At 46.7% G+C, this 15,780-nt stretch overlaps 1 protein-coding gene across 1 annotated transcript; it reads left to right on the top strand.

Moving 5' to 3' along the window:
- The first annotated feature begins 10,588 nt into the window (after positions 1-10,588).
- Positions 10,589-14,543, top strand: LOC130865134 (atrophin-1-like). Its single transcript, XM_057756011.1, has one exon. It carries the CDS (start codon positions 10,695-10,697, stop codon positions 14,541-14,543), a length of 3,849 nt encoding a protein of 1,282 aa, XP_057611994.1. The 5' UTR covers positions 10,589-10,694.
- The last annotated feature ends 1,237 nt before the right edge of the window (positions 14,544-15,780 follow it).

Below are 15,780 nucleotides of genomic sequence, written 5' to 3'. Positions count from 1 at the left end.
GAGAAAGAAAAGGGAAAGAGGGGCAAGATCAGTTTGCCTTGGAGGGAACAGGGAGATCGGGAGTGGGCAGAGCTTGTTTCTTAAAGGGACACGGTACCCAGGTTACAAGGAAGGCCAGCATAATTATTATAATAATAATTGCTCTAGCTAGAACTTTGAGTACTGTATTAAGTAGACAAGGAGAGACTGATCAGCCTTGTCTTGTTTCTGATTTTAGTGGAATCACTTTGTCTCATTGATTCTTTGTATTGTTTTCTTTGTTTCCATTTTAGCCCTCAATTTAATTATTTACTGCTGTCTTCTCCTCCTGGGTGAGTCTGCTTCTTCTTGTTCTAGAGCTTTCAAATGTACTGTTAAGTCACCAGTATAAGATTTATCCACTTTCTTTATAAGGATCTTAGTGCTATGAACTTTCCTCTTAGCTCTGCTTTCAAAGGTTCCCATAAGTTATGGTATTTTGTGCTTTCATTTTCATTGAATTCTAGGAAGCTTTTATTTTTTTTTCTTTATTTCTACCTTGACCCAAGGGTGATTCAGTTGAACACTGTTCAATTTCCATGAATTTGTAGACTTTTTGCAATTAATATTTTTGTTGAATTCTAACTTTAAGCCATGGTGATCCAACAAGATACATGTTTCCCCCACACACTTTTTTCATGTCTGCTGATGTTGGCTTTGTTAGTTAGTCAACTTTAGAGAAGGTTTCATGAGTTGTTAAGAATAAGGTCTATTCTTTTGTATTTGGATGGAATATTATATAGATGTTTGTTAAACCCCTTTGAGTAATAACTTCTAATATTTCCTTTATTTCTCTGTTAAGTGTCTAGCTTGCAGTCCTATCCAGTGGTAAGAGTGGGGTGTTGAAGTTTCCCTCTATTTGTGTGTAGTGTTTGATATATTATTTGAGATTTAGTTTGAGATTTAGTAATTTTTTTTTTACAAATGTGGGTACCCTTGTATTTGGGGCATAAATATTCAGAATTGGGACTTCATCTTGATGGTTTTTTTTTTCCTGTGACAAATATGAAATCTTCTTTGTCTCTTTGATTAATTTTAGTTTGAAGTCTTTTTTGTTAGATATTAGGATAGGTACACCAGCATTTTCTTCTTTTTTTCCATTTGATTGAAAAATCTTTTACCAATTCTTTACTCTGCAGTAATGTCTGTCTTAGAAGTTTAGGTGTGTTTCTTGTATGCAACAGAAAGAAGAATTCTCTTTTCTTATACTAGTCTGTGTCTTTTTTTTTTGTGGTTTTGGTTTTGCTTTTTGAGACAGGGTTTCTCTGTAGCTTTGGTGCCTGTCCCAGAACTAGCTCTTGTAGACCAGGCTGGCCTCGAACTCCCAGAGATCCGCCTGCCTCTGCCTCCTGAGTGCTGGGATTAAAGGCATGTGCCACCACCGCCCGGCTTAGTCTGTCTTTTTAGAGGTGAATTGAGACTATTGATATTAAGATATTAATGACCAGTGATTGTTAATATCTATTACTTTTGGTTTTGTTGGTGGTGGTGGTGCTCTGTGTTTTACTCCTTTGGGATTAGCTGGTGTGGGATTATCTATTACCTGTATTTTTGTGCATGTAAATAAGTTCCTTGGGTTGATGTTTTCCTTCTAGTATTTTCTGTATGATTGGATTTATGGATAGGTATTGTTTGAATATAGTTTTGTCATCTAACATCTTGTTTTCACCATGTATGGTGATTGAAAGCTTTGCTGACTGTAATAGTCTGGGTTGGTGTCTGTGGTTCCCCAAGATCTGCAGAAGAACATCTATCTAAGACCTTTTGATCTTCAGAGTTTCCATTGAGAAGTTGGGTGTAATCCGGTAGGTCTGCCTTTATATGTTACTTGGCCATTTTCTTTTATAGATCTTAATATTCTTTCTTTATTCTGTGTGTTTTGTGTTTTGATTATTATGTGGTAAGCGGACTTTATTTATTTGTTTATTTATTTTGTGCCAATCTCTCTGGTGTTCTCTAAGCTTATTGTACTTTCACAGGTATGTCCTTCTTTAGGTTGGGAAAGTTTTCTTCTATGATTTGGCTGAATAATTTTTCTGTCCCTCTGAATGTGGTTGAGAGTTGCATGGCTGGGGCAGACTGATGCACCCCTGGCAGTGACACCAGGATTTATCTCTACTGCATGTACTGACTTTCTGGGATCCTATTCTATTTGGATGTATACCTTGTTCAACCTAGATATACTAGGGAGGGCTTTGAACCTTCTACAAAGCAATGTGCCTTACCCTCTTTTAGGATTAGATGGGGGTGGGGTGGGAGTGTGTGTGGAGGGAAAGGGAAAAGGAGAGGGAGTGGGAATTTGGATTGGTATTTTTAAAAAAAATCTAATAGATTAAAAAAAGAACAACAAAAAAAGAAAATGTATGCTTTCAAAAAACTGTATTTAGAAGTTTATTTATAATTTATTCATAACCACAAGCAATCAAAATAACCTCCAGTAAGTATGTGAAATTGAAAGATCAAATATTGGTTATTAATAAAATTTGGAAGTATCCAGTCATAAAAATGATAATCTAATATAGGTAAGTGAGAGAACAATATGAAAAGATTAAATAATATATGATATAAAATTGATATTTTCCAAAAGGTATTGCTATGAAAGAACTAAAGAGATTTGTTGTTGACAGTTTCTGAGGCTGTAAAGACAGATAGACACATGGTGTATCCAGATTTGATTAGAGGGCATAATTGTGTGAGTTGAAACATGTGTTTTTAAGGAATCTGGCTAACAGAGACGTCTACTATGGTATTGTCATGGTAGATACACCTAATAGTCTAAGAATGGTTACCTTTATTTTTGATATTTCCTCTTCATAATTTACTATCCAGTGGCCTTCCCACTGTATCCTGGTTACACATCCCCATTACCATGTCACATGTAAAATCCTGACTCCCCATCACTGTACAACACACTGAGGCCATCCATAAAACCATTAGGAAAGACCTGTTGAAAGGAACCTTCCTCAAATCCTCAACAGAACATAGGATGTCTTCCTTTCACATCCATGTATTTGTTTTGTCCTCTTCACTCCTTAGCATATTTAATAAGCAAAACTCGAAAACATCTCCAAGTGCTAAATCATAAGAATCAATTTTATTAATTAAAATTTCGTTTTTAATGGCTTTTCATGATTGTTAACCAAACAAAACATCCATCATTTCCTTGGGGACAAATTTGGATCAGGAAACTTAATGAAAAAATAATTATAACACTATTGTCCATAGCTAAACTGAAAATATTCTGTTTTTTTTTAATGTAAGAGGAAAACAAGCAAGCAATAAATTAATTAAATAATTTAAAATCTTTTTTTACCATCTTGTAATTAAGTTTTATTATTCTCTGTGCATAGTATGTTACATTATTTCACACCAAAATTAGTGAGACATTATCACTTCTAGCAGGCTTGAGTCCGTGAAATTTTTTTTAATATTTTTTTTACTTATTTATTTATTTTTATTCTTTTTTAATTAAAATTTCCACCTGCTCCCCATTTCCCATTTCCCTCCCCTCCTCCCAAATATTGCCCTCCCCCCACTTCCCTCCCCCTAACCCCACTCCTCTTCTCCTCCCCCCACTCCATTCCCCCTCCCTCTCGACACTGAAGAGCAGTCCAAATTCCATGCCCTGCGGGAAGACCAAGGTCCTTCTATCTACGTCCAGAAAGGTGAGCGTCCAAACAGGCTAAGCTCCCACAAAGCCAGTTCATGTATTAGGATCGAAACCTAGTGCCATTGTCCTTGGCTTCTCATCAGTCTTCATTGACCGCCATGCTCAGAGAGTCCGGAATCAACCCATGCTAATTCAGTCCCAGACCAGCTGGCCTTGGTGGGCTCCCAATAAATCAGTTCCACTGTCACAGTGGGTGGGTGCATCCCTCGTGGTCCTGATTTTTTGCTCATGTTCTCCCTCCTTCTGCTCCTCATTTGGACCTTAAGAGCTCAGACCGTTGCTCCAAATTGAGACTCTGTCTCTACCTCGATCCATCGCCAGATGAAGGTTCTAAGGTGATATGCAAGATATTCATCAGTATAGGATAGGGTCATTTCAGGTTCCCTCTCCTTAGTTGCCCAAGGTACCAGCTGGGGACATATTCCTGGACACCTGCGAACCCCTCAAGAGTCAAGTCTCTTGCCAACCCTAAGGTGGCTCCCTTAGATAGGATATATACTTCGCTGCTCCCGTATCCCTCCTTCCTATATCCCAACCATCTCAATCCTCCGAGCTCCTCCCATCCTCCCCTTCTCATATTTCTCATCCCATTTCCCCTTTGCCCCATGCCACCTCACCCGCAAGTTCCCAGTTTTTGCCCTGGAATCTTGTCTACATCCCCCTCTCCATGCGGATGACTATATGATTTTCTTTGGGTTCACTTTCTTATTTAGCTTCTATAGGATCACACATTATATGCTTAATGTCTTTTATTTTATGGCTAGAAACCGATTATGAGTGAGTACATCCCATGTTCCTCTTTTTGAGTCTGGGATACCTCACTCAGGATAGTGTTTTCTATTTCCATCCATTTGCACGCAAAATTCGAGAAGTCATTGTTTTTTACTGCTGAGTAGTACTCTAATATGTATATATTCCACACTTTCTTCATCCATTCCTCCATTGAAGGGCATCTAGGTTGTTTCCAGGTTTTGGCTATTACAAACAATGCTGCTATGAACATAGTTGAACAGATACTTTTGTCATTTGATGTGGCATCTCTTGGGTATATTCCCAATAGTGGTATTACTGGATCTTGGGGTAGGTTGATCCCAAATTTCCTGAGAAATCGCCACACTGATTTCCAAAGTGGTTGCACAAGTTTGCATTCCCACCAGCAATGAATGAGTATGCCTCTTTCTCCACAACCTCTCCAGCAAAGGCTATCATTGGTGTTCTTGATTATCACTTCTAGCAGGCTTGAGTCCGTGAAATTTTTTTTAATATTTTTTTTATTTTATTCTTTTTTAATAAAAATTTACGCATCCTACCCATTTCCCATTTCCCTCCCCCTCGTCCCACACATTGCTCCCTCCCCCCTCCCCCTTTCCCCACTCCCGTCCCCCTCCCCCCACTCCATTCCACCTCCCTCTTTGTACTGAACAGCAGTCCAAATTCCTTGCCCTGCAGGAAGTCCAAGGTCCTCCCACTTCTATCTAGATCCAGGAAGGTGGGCATCCAAACAGGCTAAGCTCCCACAAAGCCAGTTCATGTATTAGGATCGAAACCTAGTACCATTGTCCTTGGCTTCTCATCAGCCTTCATTGTCTGCCATGTTCAGAGAGTCCGGTTTCATCCCATGCTTATTCAGTCCCAGTCCAGCTGGCCTTGGTGAGCTCCCAATAGTTCAGTTCCACTGTCACAGTGGATGGGTGCACATCTCGTGGTCGTGACTTCCTTGCTCATGTTCTCCTTCTTTCTGCTCCTCATTTGGACCTTAAGAGCTCAGTCCCTTGCTCCAAATTGGGTCTCTGCCTCTACCTCGATCCATCGCCAGATGAAGGTTCTAAGGTGATATGTAAGATATTCATCAGTATAGGATAGGGTCATTTCAGGTTCCCTCTCCTCAGTTGCCCAAGGTACTAGCTGGGGACCTCTCCCTGGACACCTGCAAGCCCCTCTAAGTCAAGTCTCTTGCCAACCCTAAGACGGCTCCCTTAATTAGGATATATTTTTCTCTGCTCCCGTATCCACCCTTCCTATATCCCAACCATCCCATTCCCCGAAGGTCCCCTCATCCTCCCCTTGTCACATTTCTCACCCCATTTCCCCTTAGCCATATGCCACCTCACCCAGAAGTTCCCAGTTTTGCCCAGCAATCTTGTCTACTTGCCCTATCCAGGTGGATGACTATACGTTTTTCTTTGGGTTCACCTTCTTATTTAGCTTCTCTAGGACCACAAATTATATGCTCAATGTCATTTGTTTATGGCTAGAAACCAACAATGAGTGAGTACATCCCATGTTCCTCTTTTTGGGTCTGGCTTACCTCACTCAGGATAGTGTTTTCTATTTCCATCCATTTGCATGCAAAATTCAGGATGTCATTGTTTTTAACTGCTGAGTAGTACTCTAATATGTATATATTCCACACTTTCTTCATCCATTCTTCCATTGAAGGGCATCTAGGTTGTTTCCAGGATCTGGCTATTACAAACAATGCTTCTATGAACATAGTTGAACAAATGCTTTTGTCATATGATAGGGCATCTCTTGGGTATATTCCCAAGAGTGGTATTACTGGATCTTGCAGTAGGTTGATCCCAAATTTCCTGAGAAATTGCCACACTGATTTCCAAAGTGGTTGTGCAAGTTTGCATTCCCACCAACAATGGATGAGAGTGCCCCTTACTCCACAACCTCTCCAGCAAAGACTGTCATTGGTGTTTTTGATTTTAGCCATTCTGACAGGTATAAGATGGTATCTCAAAGTTGTTTTAATTTGCATTTCTCTTATAGCTAAGGAGATTGAGCATGACCTTAAGTGTCTTTTGGCCATTTGAATTTCTTCTGTTGAGAATTCTCTGTTCAGTTCAGTGCCCCATTTTTTAATTGGGTTAATTAGCATTTTAAAGTCTAGTTTCTTGAGTTCTTTATCTATTTTGGAGATCAGACCTTTGTCTGTTGCAGGGTTGGTGAAGATCTTCTCCCAGTCAGTGGGTTGCCTTTTTGTCTTAGTGACAGTGTCCTTTGCTTTACAGAAGCTTGTCAGTTTCAGGAGGTCCCATTTATTCAATGTTGCCCTTAATGTCTGTGCTGCTGGGGACATACGTAAGAAGTGATCTCCTGTCCCCATATGTTGTAGAGTACTTCCCACTTTTTCCTCTATCAGGTTCAGTGTGTTGAGACTGATATTGAGGTCCTTAATCCATTTGGACTTGAGTTTTGTGCATGGCGATAGATATGGATATATTTTCATTATTCTACAGGTTCACAACCAGTTCTGCAAGCACCATTTGTTGAAGATGGTTTCTTTCTTCCATTGAATACTTTTAGCTCCTTTATCACAAATCAGGTGTTCATAGGTTTGTGGGTTAAAATCAGGGTCTTCTACTCGATTCCATTGATCAACTTCTCTGTTTTTATGCCAATACCAAGCTGTTTTCAATACTGAAGTTCTGTAATAGAGTTTGAAGTCAGGGATGGTAATGCCTCCAGAGTTCCTTTATTGTATAAGATTGTTTTGGCTATCCTGGGTTTTTGGTTTTTCCATATAAAGTTGATTAATTTCCTCTCAAGATCTGTGAAGAATTTTGATGGGATTTTGATGGGGATTGCATTGAATCTATAAATTGCCCTTGGTAGAATTGCCATTTTTACTATGTTGATCCTCCCAATCCAAGAGAAAGGGATATCCTTCTATTTTCTGGTATCCTCCTCAATTTCTTTCTTCAAAGACTTAAAGTTCTTGTCAAACAGATCCTTTACTTCCTTGGTTAGAGTTACCTCCAAGATATTTTATGCTATTTGTGGCTATCGTGAAGTTTGATGCTTGTGTGATTTCCCTCTAAGCTTCCTTATACTTTGTGTATAGAAGGGCAACTGATATTTTGGAATTGATCTTGTATCCTGCCACACTACTAAAGGTGTTTATCAGCTGTAGAAGTTCTTTGCTGGAGTTTTTGGGGTTGCTTATGTACACTATCATACCGTCTGCAAATAATGAAAGTTTAACTTCTTCCTTTCCAATTTGAATACCTTTGATCCTTTTATGTTGTCTTATTGCTATCGCTAGAACTTCAAGCACTATTGAAGAGGTATGGAGAGAGTGGACAGCCCTGTCATGTTCCTGATTTTAGTGGGATGGCTTTGAGTTTCCCTCCGTTTAATTTGATGTTAGCTGTCATCTTGCTATGAAAAGCTTTTATTATAGTTAGGTACGACCCTTGTAACTCTAATCTCTCTAAGACCTTTATCATGAAGGGATGTTGAATTTTGTCAAATGCTTTTTCAGCATCTAATGAAATGATCATTTTTTTCTTTCAGTTTATTTATATGATGGATTACATATCAAGATTTATGTATGTTAAACCAGCCCTGCATCCCTGGGGTGAAGCCTACTTGATAATAATGGGTAATTTTTCTTTCCTTTTTTTTAATTTTTTAAATTAATTTATTTATTTATTAAAGATTTCTGCCTTCTCCCCACCACCACCTCCCATTTCCCTCCCCCTCCCCCATCATGTCCCCCTCCCTCATCATCCCTAAGAGTAATCCGGGTTCCCTGCCCTGTGGGAAGTCCAAGGACCACCCAGCTCCATCCAAGTCTAGTAAGGTGAGCATCCAAACTGCCTAGGCTACCACAAAGCCAGTATGTGCTGTAGGATCAAAAACCCATTGCCATTGTTCTTGACTTCTCAGTAGTCCTTATTGTCTATTATGTTCAGCAAGTCCGGTTTTATCCCATGCTTTTTCAGACCCAGGCCAGCTGGCCTTGGTGAGTTCCTGATAGAACATATCCATTGTCTCAGTGTGTGGGTGCACCGCTCACGGTCCTGAGTTCCTTGCTCGTGCTCTGTCTCCTGCTCTTGATTTGGACCTTGAGATTTCAGTCTGGTGCTCCAATGTGGGTCTTTGTCTCTGTCTCCTTTCATCGCCTAAATGTTTTTCTTTGGGTTTACCTTCTTAATTAGCTTCTCTAGGATCATGCATAATAGGCTTTTTCTAATGTGTTCTTGGATTCGGTTTGCCAGTATTTTATTGAGGATTTTCGCATCGATGTTCATGAGTGAGATTGTCCTGTAGTTCTCTTTCTTGGTTGGGTCTTTGTGTGGTTTTGGTATCAGAGTAACTGCAGCTCATAAAAGGAATTTGGCAATGACTTCTCTGTTTCTGTATTGTGAAACACATTAAGGAATATTGGTATTAGGTCTTCTTGGAAGTTCTGGTAGAATTCTGCATTGAAGCCTTCTGGACCTGGGCTTTTTTTGGTAGAGAGGTTTTTATAACAACTTCTAATTCTTCGTGACTAATAGGTCTATTTAGATTGTTTACCTGGTCCTGATTTAACTTTGGTATATGGGGGGCTGGAGTGGTGGCTCAGTGGTTAAGAGCATTTACTGTTCTTCCGGAGGACCTGAGTTCTATTCCCAGCAACCACATGGTGGCTCACAACCATCTGTAATGAGATCTGGTGCCCTCTTCTGGCACCAGAGAGAGAGAGAGGTGAGACAGAGAGAGGAGAGACAGAAGCTGCCTCTCTGATAAGGAGCTGGAAAATCCAACCTACACAATCTTAACCCAACTTTATACCTTTGAACTCACAAAGATAACCAGAAGGTTGTGATAACCCTAAAGATGCACTATTGTCAAACATACCTTAGTGCTGACCACAAGCTCTCCAATTGCTTTTAAGACCCATATGTGAAAAGGAATACCATACATTGTAGGGGTAAACTACCTAACTACTCAGTCCTAGAGAAATTATGGTTATTATAGGAGAATGTACAGCCACTAAACCAGAATAACCTGTAACAACTATAAACAAGAATCTATACTCACTGATAAGTATAGTCATCATCCTTCATCAATGAATTTCCCTTTGCAACAGATGGAGACTACTACACAAAACCACAATCAATCAAACCACAGGGTTGTGTAGTTCACACTCCCACACCCCAGATAAAGTTGAGTAGGAGGAGGTGGAAAGATTGTAAGGGACAGAGAGTCAGGAAGTTTGCTGTGAGACGGTGCCTCCCAGTAGCATATAACAGAAGCATTTAACATAATGTCTCACCAACATGTATGTACTAATGAAAATCCAAGGACTCAAGTCTAAATAAAAACACCTCAACCAAAGAATGTTGAGGGTAGGAGAAATAGCCTTCCTCATGAGGAGCACACACTTGCTATTGGTGACCCCAAACTAATGGTCAAACCTAAAAACATGCTTACAAGAAAGATTATATAGATCCTCCGCCCCCCGACTGCCGCGCGCTCCCTCCCTCGCGTCTCCTCCGGGCCCCTCTCTCCTCCCTCTTCCTCCCTGCTCCCATCCCCCTCTCCCGAGCGCCCTCCCTCCGCCGTCCGCTTTCCTGTGCGAGTCGCCTGACGCGCCGCCCAGCCCGTCCGCCTGTCCGCCCGCCCGCAGCCCAGCGCCGGGCCGGGGCCTCGGGCCAGGACGCGTTTGTGGGCGGCTGGCCTCGGGGCAGGCTACGGGCGCGCGGCACGAGCGGCGGGAGGGTCGGGGGTCGCGGGCCTCGCTGGGGCCGCGAGTGCGGGCGGGGGCGGGCGGCGCGTTCCGGGCGGGCGGGGAGTGCGAGAAGCCGATCGGGGCTGCGCGGGGAGAGAGGCATGGGGGCCACCCTCGGGGGGGGGGGGGCTGGGGCCGCCGCCGCCGCCGCCGCCGCGGCAGCAGCGACTGAAGCCGCGCAGCGAGGAGGGGCGGGGAGTGGCCGCCGCCGTCCCCGGGAGGCGCCGGAGCCCGACTGCACTCGCAGCCAGCCAGCCGTCCCGAGCCGCTCACAGGTCACCTCTGACCCTGTTTTCCTAATCCCAGACCTAGTTACTTCGTGAAGGGGGCACTGAGGCTCGGCAGTGTTTCACAGAGAAAACCCTGCGAGTACCACGGGCCTACAACTGCTTCCAGCTTCCCAGACCACAGCTGTGGGGAGCTTGGGGTACAGCATACGAGATTCTGTATTAAGCTGCCCAGGCAGAGGAGAATGGGGTCTCCACAGCCTGAAGAATGAAGACACGACAGAATAAAGACTCAATGTCAATGAGGAGTGGACGGAAGAAAGAGGCCCCTGGGCCCCGGGAAGAGCTGAGATCAAGGGGCCGGGCCTCCCCTGGAGGGGTCAGCACGTCCGGCAGTGATGGCAAAGCTGAGAAGTCCAGGCAGACTGCCAAGAAGGTGCGAGTAGAGGAGACCTCTACCCCAAAGGCCAGCAAGCAGGGCCGCAGTGAGGAGATCTCAGAGAGCGAAAGCAAGGAGACCAGTGCACCCAAAAAGACCAAAACTGAGCAGGAGCTCCCTCGACCACAGTCTCCCTCGGATCTGGACAGCTTGGATGGGCGCAGCATTAATGACGATGGCAGCAGTGACCCTAGGGACATAGATCAGGATAACCGAAGCACATCTCCCAGCATCTACAGCCCTGGAAGTGTGGAGAATGACTCCGATTCATCTTCCGGCCTGTCTCAGGGCCCGGCCCGCCCCTACCACCCACCTCCACTCTTTCCTCCTTCCCCTCCACCACCAGACAGCACTCCCCGACAGCCAGAGCCCGGCTTTGAACCCCATCCTTCTGTGACACCTACAGGATATCATGCTCCAATGGAGCCACCCACATCTCGATTATTCCAGGGCCCGCCTCCTGGAGCCCCTCCCCCACACCCACAGCTCTACCCTGGGAATGCTGGTGGAGGTGTTTTATCTGGGCCCCCCATGGGTCCCAAAGGGGGAGCAGCTGCCTCTTCAGTGGGTACCCCTAGTGGAGGCAAGCAGCATCCCCCACCCACCACCCCAATTCCAATATCAAGCTCCGGGGCCAGTGGTCCCCCTCCAACAAAGCCACCTAATGCTCCAGTGGGTGGTGGGAACTTACCTTCTGCTCCACCATCAGCTACTTTCCCCCACGTGACCCCAAACCTGCCTCCTCCACCTGCCCTAAGACCCCTCAACAATGCCTCAGCCTCTCCTCCTGGCATGGGGGCTCAGCCAATCCCTGGGCATCTGCCCTCTCCCCATGCCATGGGTCAGGGTATGAGTGGACTTCCTCCTGGCCCAGAGAAGGGTCCAACTCTGGCTCCCTCACCCCACCCTTTACCCCCAGCTTCTTCCTCCTCTGCCCCTGGGCCCCCAATGCGGTATCCATATTCATCCTCCAGTAGCTCTGCAGCAGCTTCTTCTAGTTCTTCCTCCTCCTCGGCCTCCCAGTACCCAGCTTCCCAAGCTCTGCCCAGTTATCCCCATTCCTTCCCTCAGCCCACAAGTATGTCTGTCTCTAATCAGCCACCCAAGTATACCCAGCCTTCCCTCCCATCCCAGGCTGTGTGGAGTCAGGGTCCTCCACCTCCTCCTCCCTATGGCCGCCTCTTGGCCAACAACAACACCCATCCAGGCCCTTACCCTCCTGCTGGAGGCCAATCCACAGCCCACCCACCAGCCCCTACACATCACCATCACCAGCAGCAGCAGCCACAGCCACAGCAACAACATCATCCTGGAAACTCCGGGCCCCCTCCACCCGGGGCATATCCTCACCCCCTAGAGAGCAGCAGCTCCCACCATGCACACCCTTACAACATGTCTCCCTCCCTGGGGTCTTTGAGGCCCTACCCACCGGGGCCAGCACACTTGCCTCCTCCTCATGGCCAGGTGTCCTATAGTCAAGCAGGTCCCAATGGCCCCCCAGTTTCCTCCTCTTCCAATGCTTCCGGCTCTTCCTCTCAAGCCTCCTACTCCTGCTCGCACCCCTCCTCATCCCAGGGTTCCCAAGGGGCATCCTACCCCTTCCCACCCGTTCCTCCAGTCACTACTTCCTCAGCTACACTTTCTACTGTCGTTGCTACCGTGGCTTCCTCGCCTGCAGGCTACAAGACGGCCTCACCACCCGGGCCCCCTCAGTACAGCAAGAGAGCCTCATCCCCTGGGTCCTATAAGACCGCCACTCCGCCTGGATACAAACCGGGGTCACCACCCTCCTTTAGAACAGGGACCCCGCCTGGCTTTCGAGGCACCTCTCCGCCAGCAGGCCCAGGGACCTTCAAGCCAGGCTCACCCACTGTGGGGCCAGGGCCCCTGCCACCTGCGGGGCCTTCGAGTTTGTCATCTCTGCCTCCACCACCCGCGGCCCCAGCGACAGGGCCGCCCCTGACTGCCACGCAGATCAAACAGGAGCCAGCTGAAGAGTATGAAGCCCCCGAGAGTCCGGTGCCCCCGGCCCGAAGCCCCTCGCCCCCTCCCAAGGTGGTGGACGTGCCCAGCCACGCCAGTCAGTCAGCCAGGTTCAATAAGCACCTGGACCGTGGCTTCAACTCGTGCGCGCGCAGCGACCTGTACTTCGTGCCGCTGGAGGGATCCAAGCTGGCCAAGAAGCGCGCGGACCTGGTGGAGAAAGTGCGGCGCGAGGCCGAGCAGCGCGCACGCGAAGAAAAGGAGCGCGAGAAGGAGCGCGAGCGCGAGAAAGAGCGCGAGCTGGAGCGCAGTGTGAAGCTGGCCCAGGAGGGCCGTGCTCCAGTGGAGTGCCCATCTCTGGGTCCAGTGCCCCATCGGCCTCCCTTTGAGCCTGGCAGCGCTGTGGCTACAGTGCCCCCTTACCTGGGTCCTGATACTCCAGCCCTGCGCACTCTCAGTGAATACGCCCGACCTCATGTCATGTCTCCTGGCAATCGCAACCACCCATTCTATGTGCCCTTGGGGGCAGTGGACCCGGGGCTTCTGGGTTACAATGTCCCAGCCCTGTACAGCAGCGACCCAGCTGCCCGCGAAAGGGAGAGGGAAGCCCTTGAACGCGACCTCCGTGACCGGCTCAAGCCTGGCTTTGAGGTGAAGCCTAGTGAGCTGGAACCCCTACATGGGGTCCCCGGGCCAGGCCTGGATCCCTTCCCCCGACATGGGGGCCTGGCTCTACAGCCTGGGCCACCTGGCCTGCATCCCTTCCCGTTTCATCCGAGCCTGGGGCCTCTAGAGCGAGAACGGCTAGCGCTGGCAGCTGGGCCAGCCCTGCGTCCTGACATGTCTTACGCTGAGCGGCTGGCAGCTGAAAGGCAGCATGCAGAAAGGGTGGCAGCCCTGGGCAATGACCCTCTGGCCCGACTGCAGATGCTCAACGTGACTCCCCATCACCACCAGCACTCCCACATCCACTCCCACCTTCACCTGCACCAGCAGGATGCCATTCATGCAGCCTCCGCCTCGGTGCACCCTCTCATTGACCCCCTGGCCTCAGGGTCTCACCTTACCCGGATCCCCTACCCAGCTGGGACCCTCCCTAATCCCCTTCTTCCTCACCCTCTGCACGAGAACGAAGTTCTTCGTCACCAGCTCTTTGCTGCTCCTTACCAGGACCTGCCAGCTTCCCTTTCTGCTCCCATGTCAGCAGCTCATCAGCTGCAGGCCATGCACGCCCAGTCAGCTGAGCTGCAGCGCTTGGCACTGGAACAGCAGCAGTGGCTGCACGCCCATCACCCATTGCACAGTGTACCACTGCCCGCCCAGGAGGACTACTACAGTCACCTGAAGAAGGAGAGCGACAACCGCTGTAGAACCTGCGATCCAGAGAGCGCCCACTGCTCTTTCACCCAGACCTTGGAGGACTACTCCACCCTTTTGCCGCACCCCCACCCCCCTAGAGCCGAGGAGAGGATGCTGCCCACTGGCAGAGCTTCTGCAGCTGGGCAGAGGGAGGGAGGGAAGAAGGGACAGACAAGGTTAAGGCCCAGGGTTGTGTGCAGAGGTGGGAAGTGGCAAGGGTGGGGACAGAAAGTGCACAGTATCTTGGACCAGGTCCCTCTTCCTTATCCCCTGCTTTTCTTCTCCTCCATGCCCAATCCTTGGTGCCACTGCTCCTCCCCTAACCCATTGGTGTGATTATTTCATCTGTTAGATGTGGCTGTTTTGCGTAGCATTGTCTGCTGCCCCTGCCCCATCCCCCTGTGTGCACCCCCCTCGGCGATGTGTGCCCCTTGCCCGTCCCACATTAATAATTTATATATATAAATATCTATATGATGCTCTTTAAAAAACATCCTGACCAAAACCAACCAAACAAAAACATCCTCACACTTCAAAAAAAAAAAAAGATTATATAGTCTGAGTAGGTTGTGTTTGTGTACATAGAAATACATATATGTATATAAATGTGTGTAAAAGTGAGCAAAGAGGCCATGGTTTGAAAGAGAACCAGGCAGAGTACACGGGAAGGACTGAGATGAATAAAGGGAAAAGGTATATGATGTAAGTATAATCTCAAGAAATAATTTTCTAAAAAATCACAAGGCTAGACATTTCTGAAATCTATGAACCAGGAAACCCTAATGAAATGGGTAAAATTCTAGATCAGAGATCAAAATTCTGGGTAAGAGAAATTAAATCAAAAATAGGTGCAAAACGTAAACAGACCTTTAGAAAAAAATGAGAACCAACTGACATAAGCCTTCCTTTAAATTCCATTTTATAGAAAATAGGGCACATCTTCTTCCTTCCTAAGCAGCTTAGAGGTGTTGTAATCCAGAAGTTTTATTTATTTTAATTGTAAAAAATATGGTGTCTCCCTTTACAATCTGACTGGTAGCATGGACATTATCTGTGGTAATAGAGTTGGTTGCTCATTCCTGGACTCTTAAAATGGTTAAGTCCTAAACATTAGATTGCAAAATCACTCACCCAGAAAAAAATAAATACTACAACTTGAAAGATATGAAAACCTACTACATCCTTTAAAACATCTGCAGAACAGCAGCGTGGGGCTTATGGAGATTAGCAGGGCTGTAGATTGAATAACTAATCTCTACCTCCAAGGATCTTGGCCACCACAGAACATATACTTTCCCTGAGAAGTGCACCATGATTGTAAAATAACTCTGTGTCCAAACAGAAATAAAACAAGAAAGTGCCCTCATCTGCAGGGTTCAGGATCCTGCATGGCCCCCAGTAGTGAGCACCACTCCTCTGGCATGCCGTGGCAACAGTGCACACATAAGAAGGGAAACCGGTTACCGATACCAGGCTGCCTGTCCCACTAGAGCCCTCCACAAGGAACCAGAGACAAGGACGGCAGCAGGGTGCTGCAGCAGGACTTGTGCTTTATTGTGGGAGATATGAGGAA

This window comes from Chionomys nivalis, chromosome 23, assembly GCF_950005125.1.
Source record: "Chionomys nivalis chromosome 23, mChiNiv1.1, whole genome shotgun sequence".
NCBI lineage: Eukaryota > Metazoa > Chordata > Mammalia > Rodentia > Cricetidae > Chionomys > Chionomys nivalis.
This window is presented reverse-complemented; position numbering and strand designations above follow the sequence as displayed.

Excerpts from the sequence above, each read along its gene's own strand:
- LOC130865134 (XM_057756011.1), top strand. The coding sequence starts at position 10,695 with ATGAAGACACGACAGAATAAAGACTCAATGTCAATGAGGAGTGGACGG.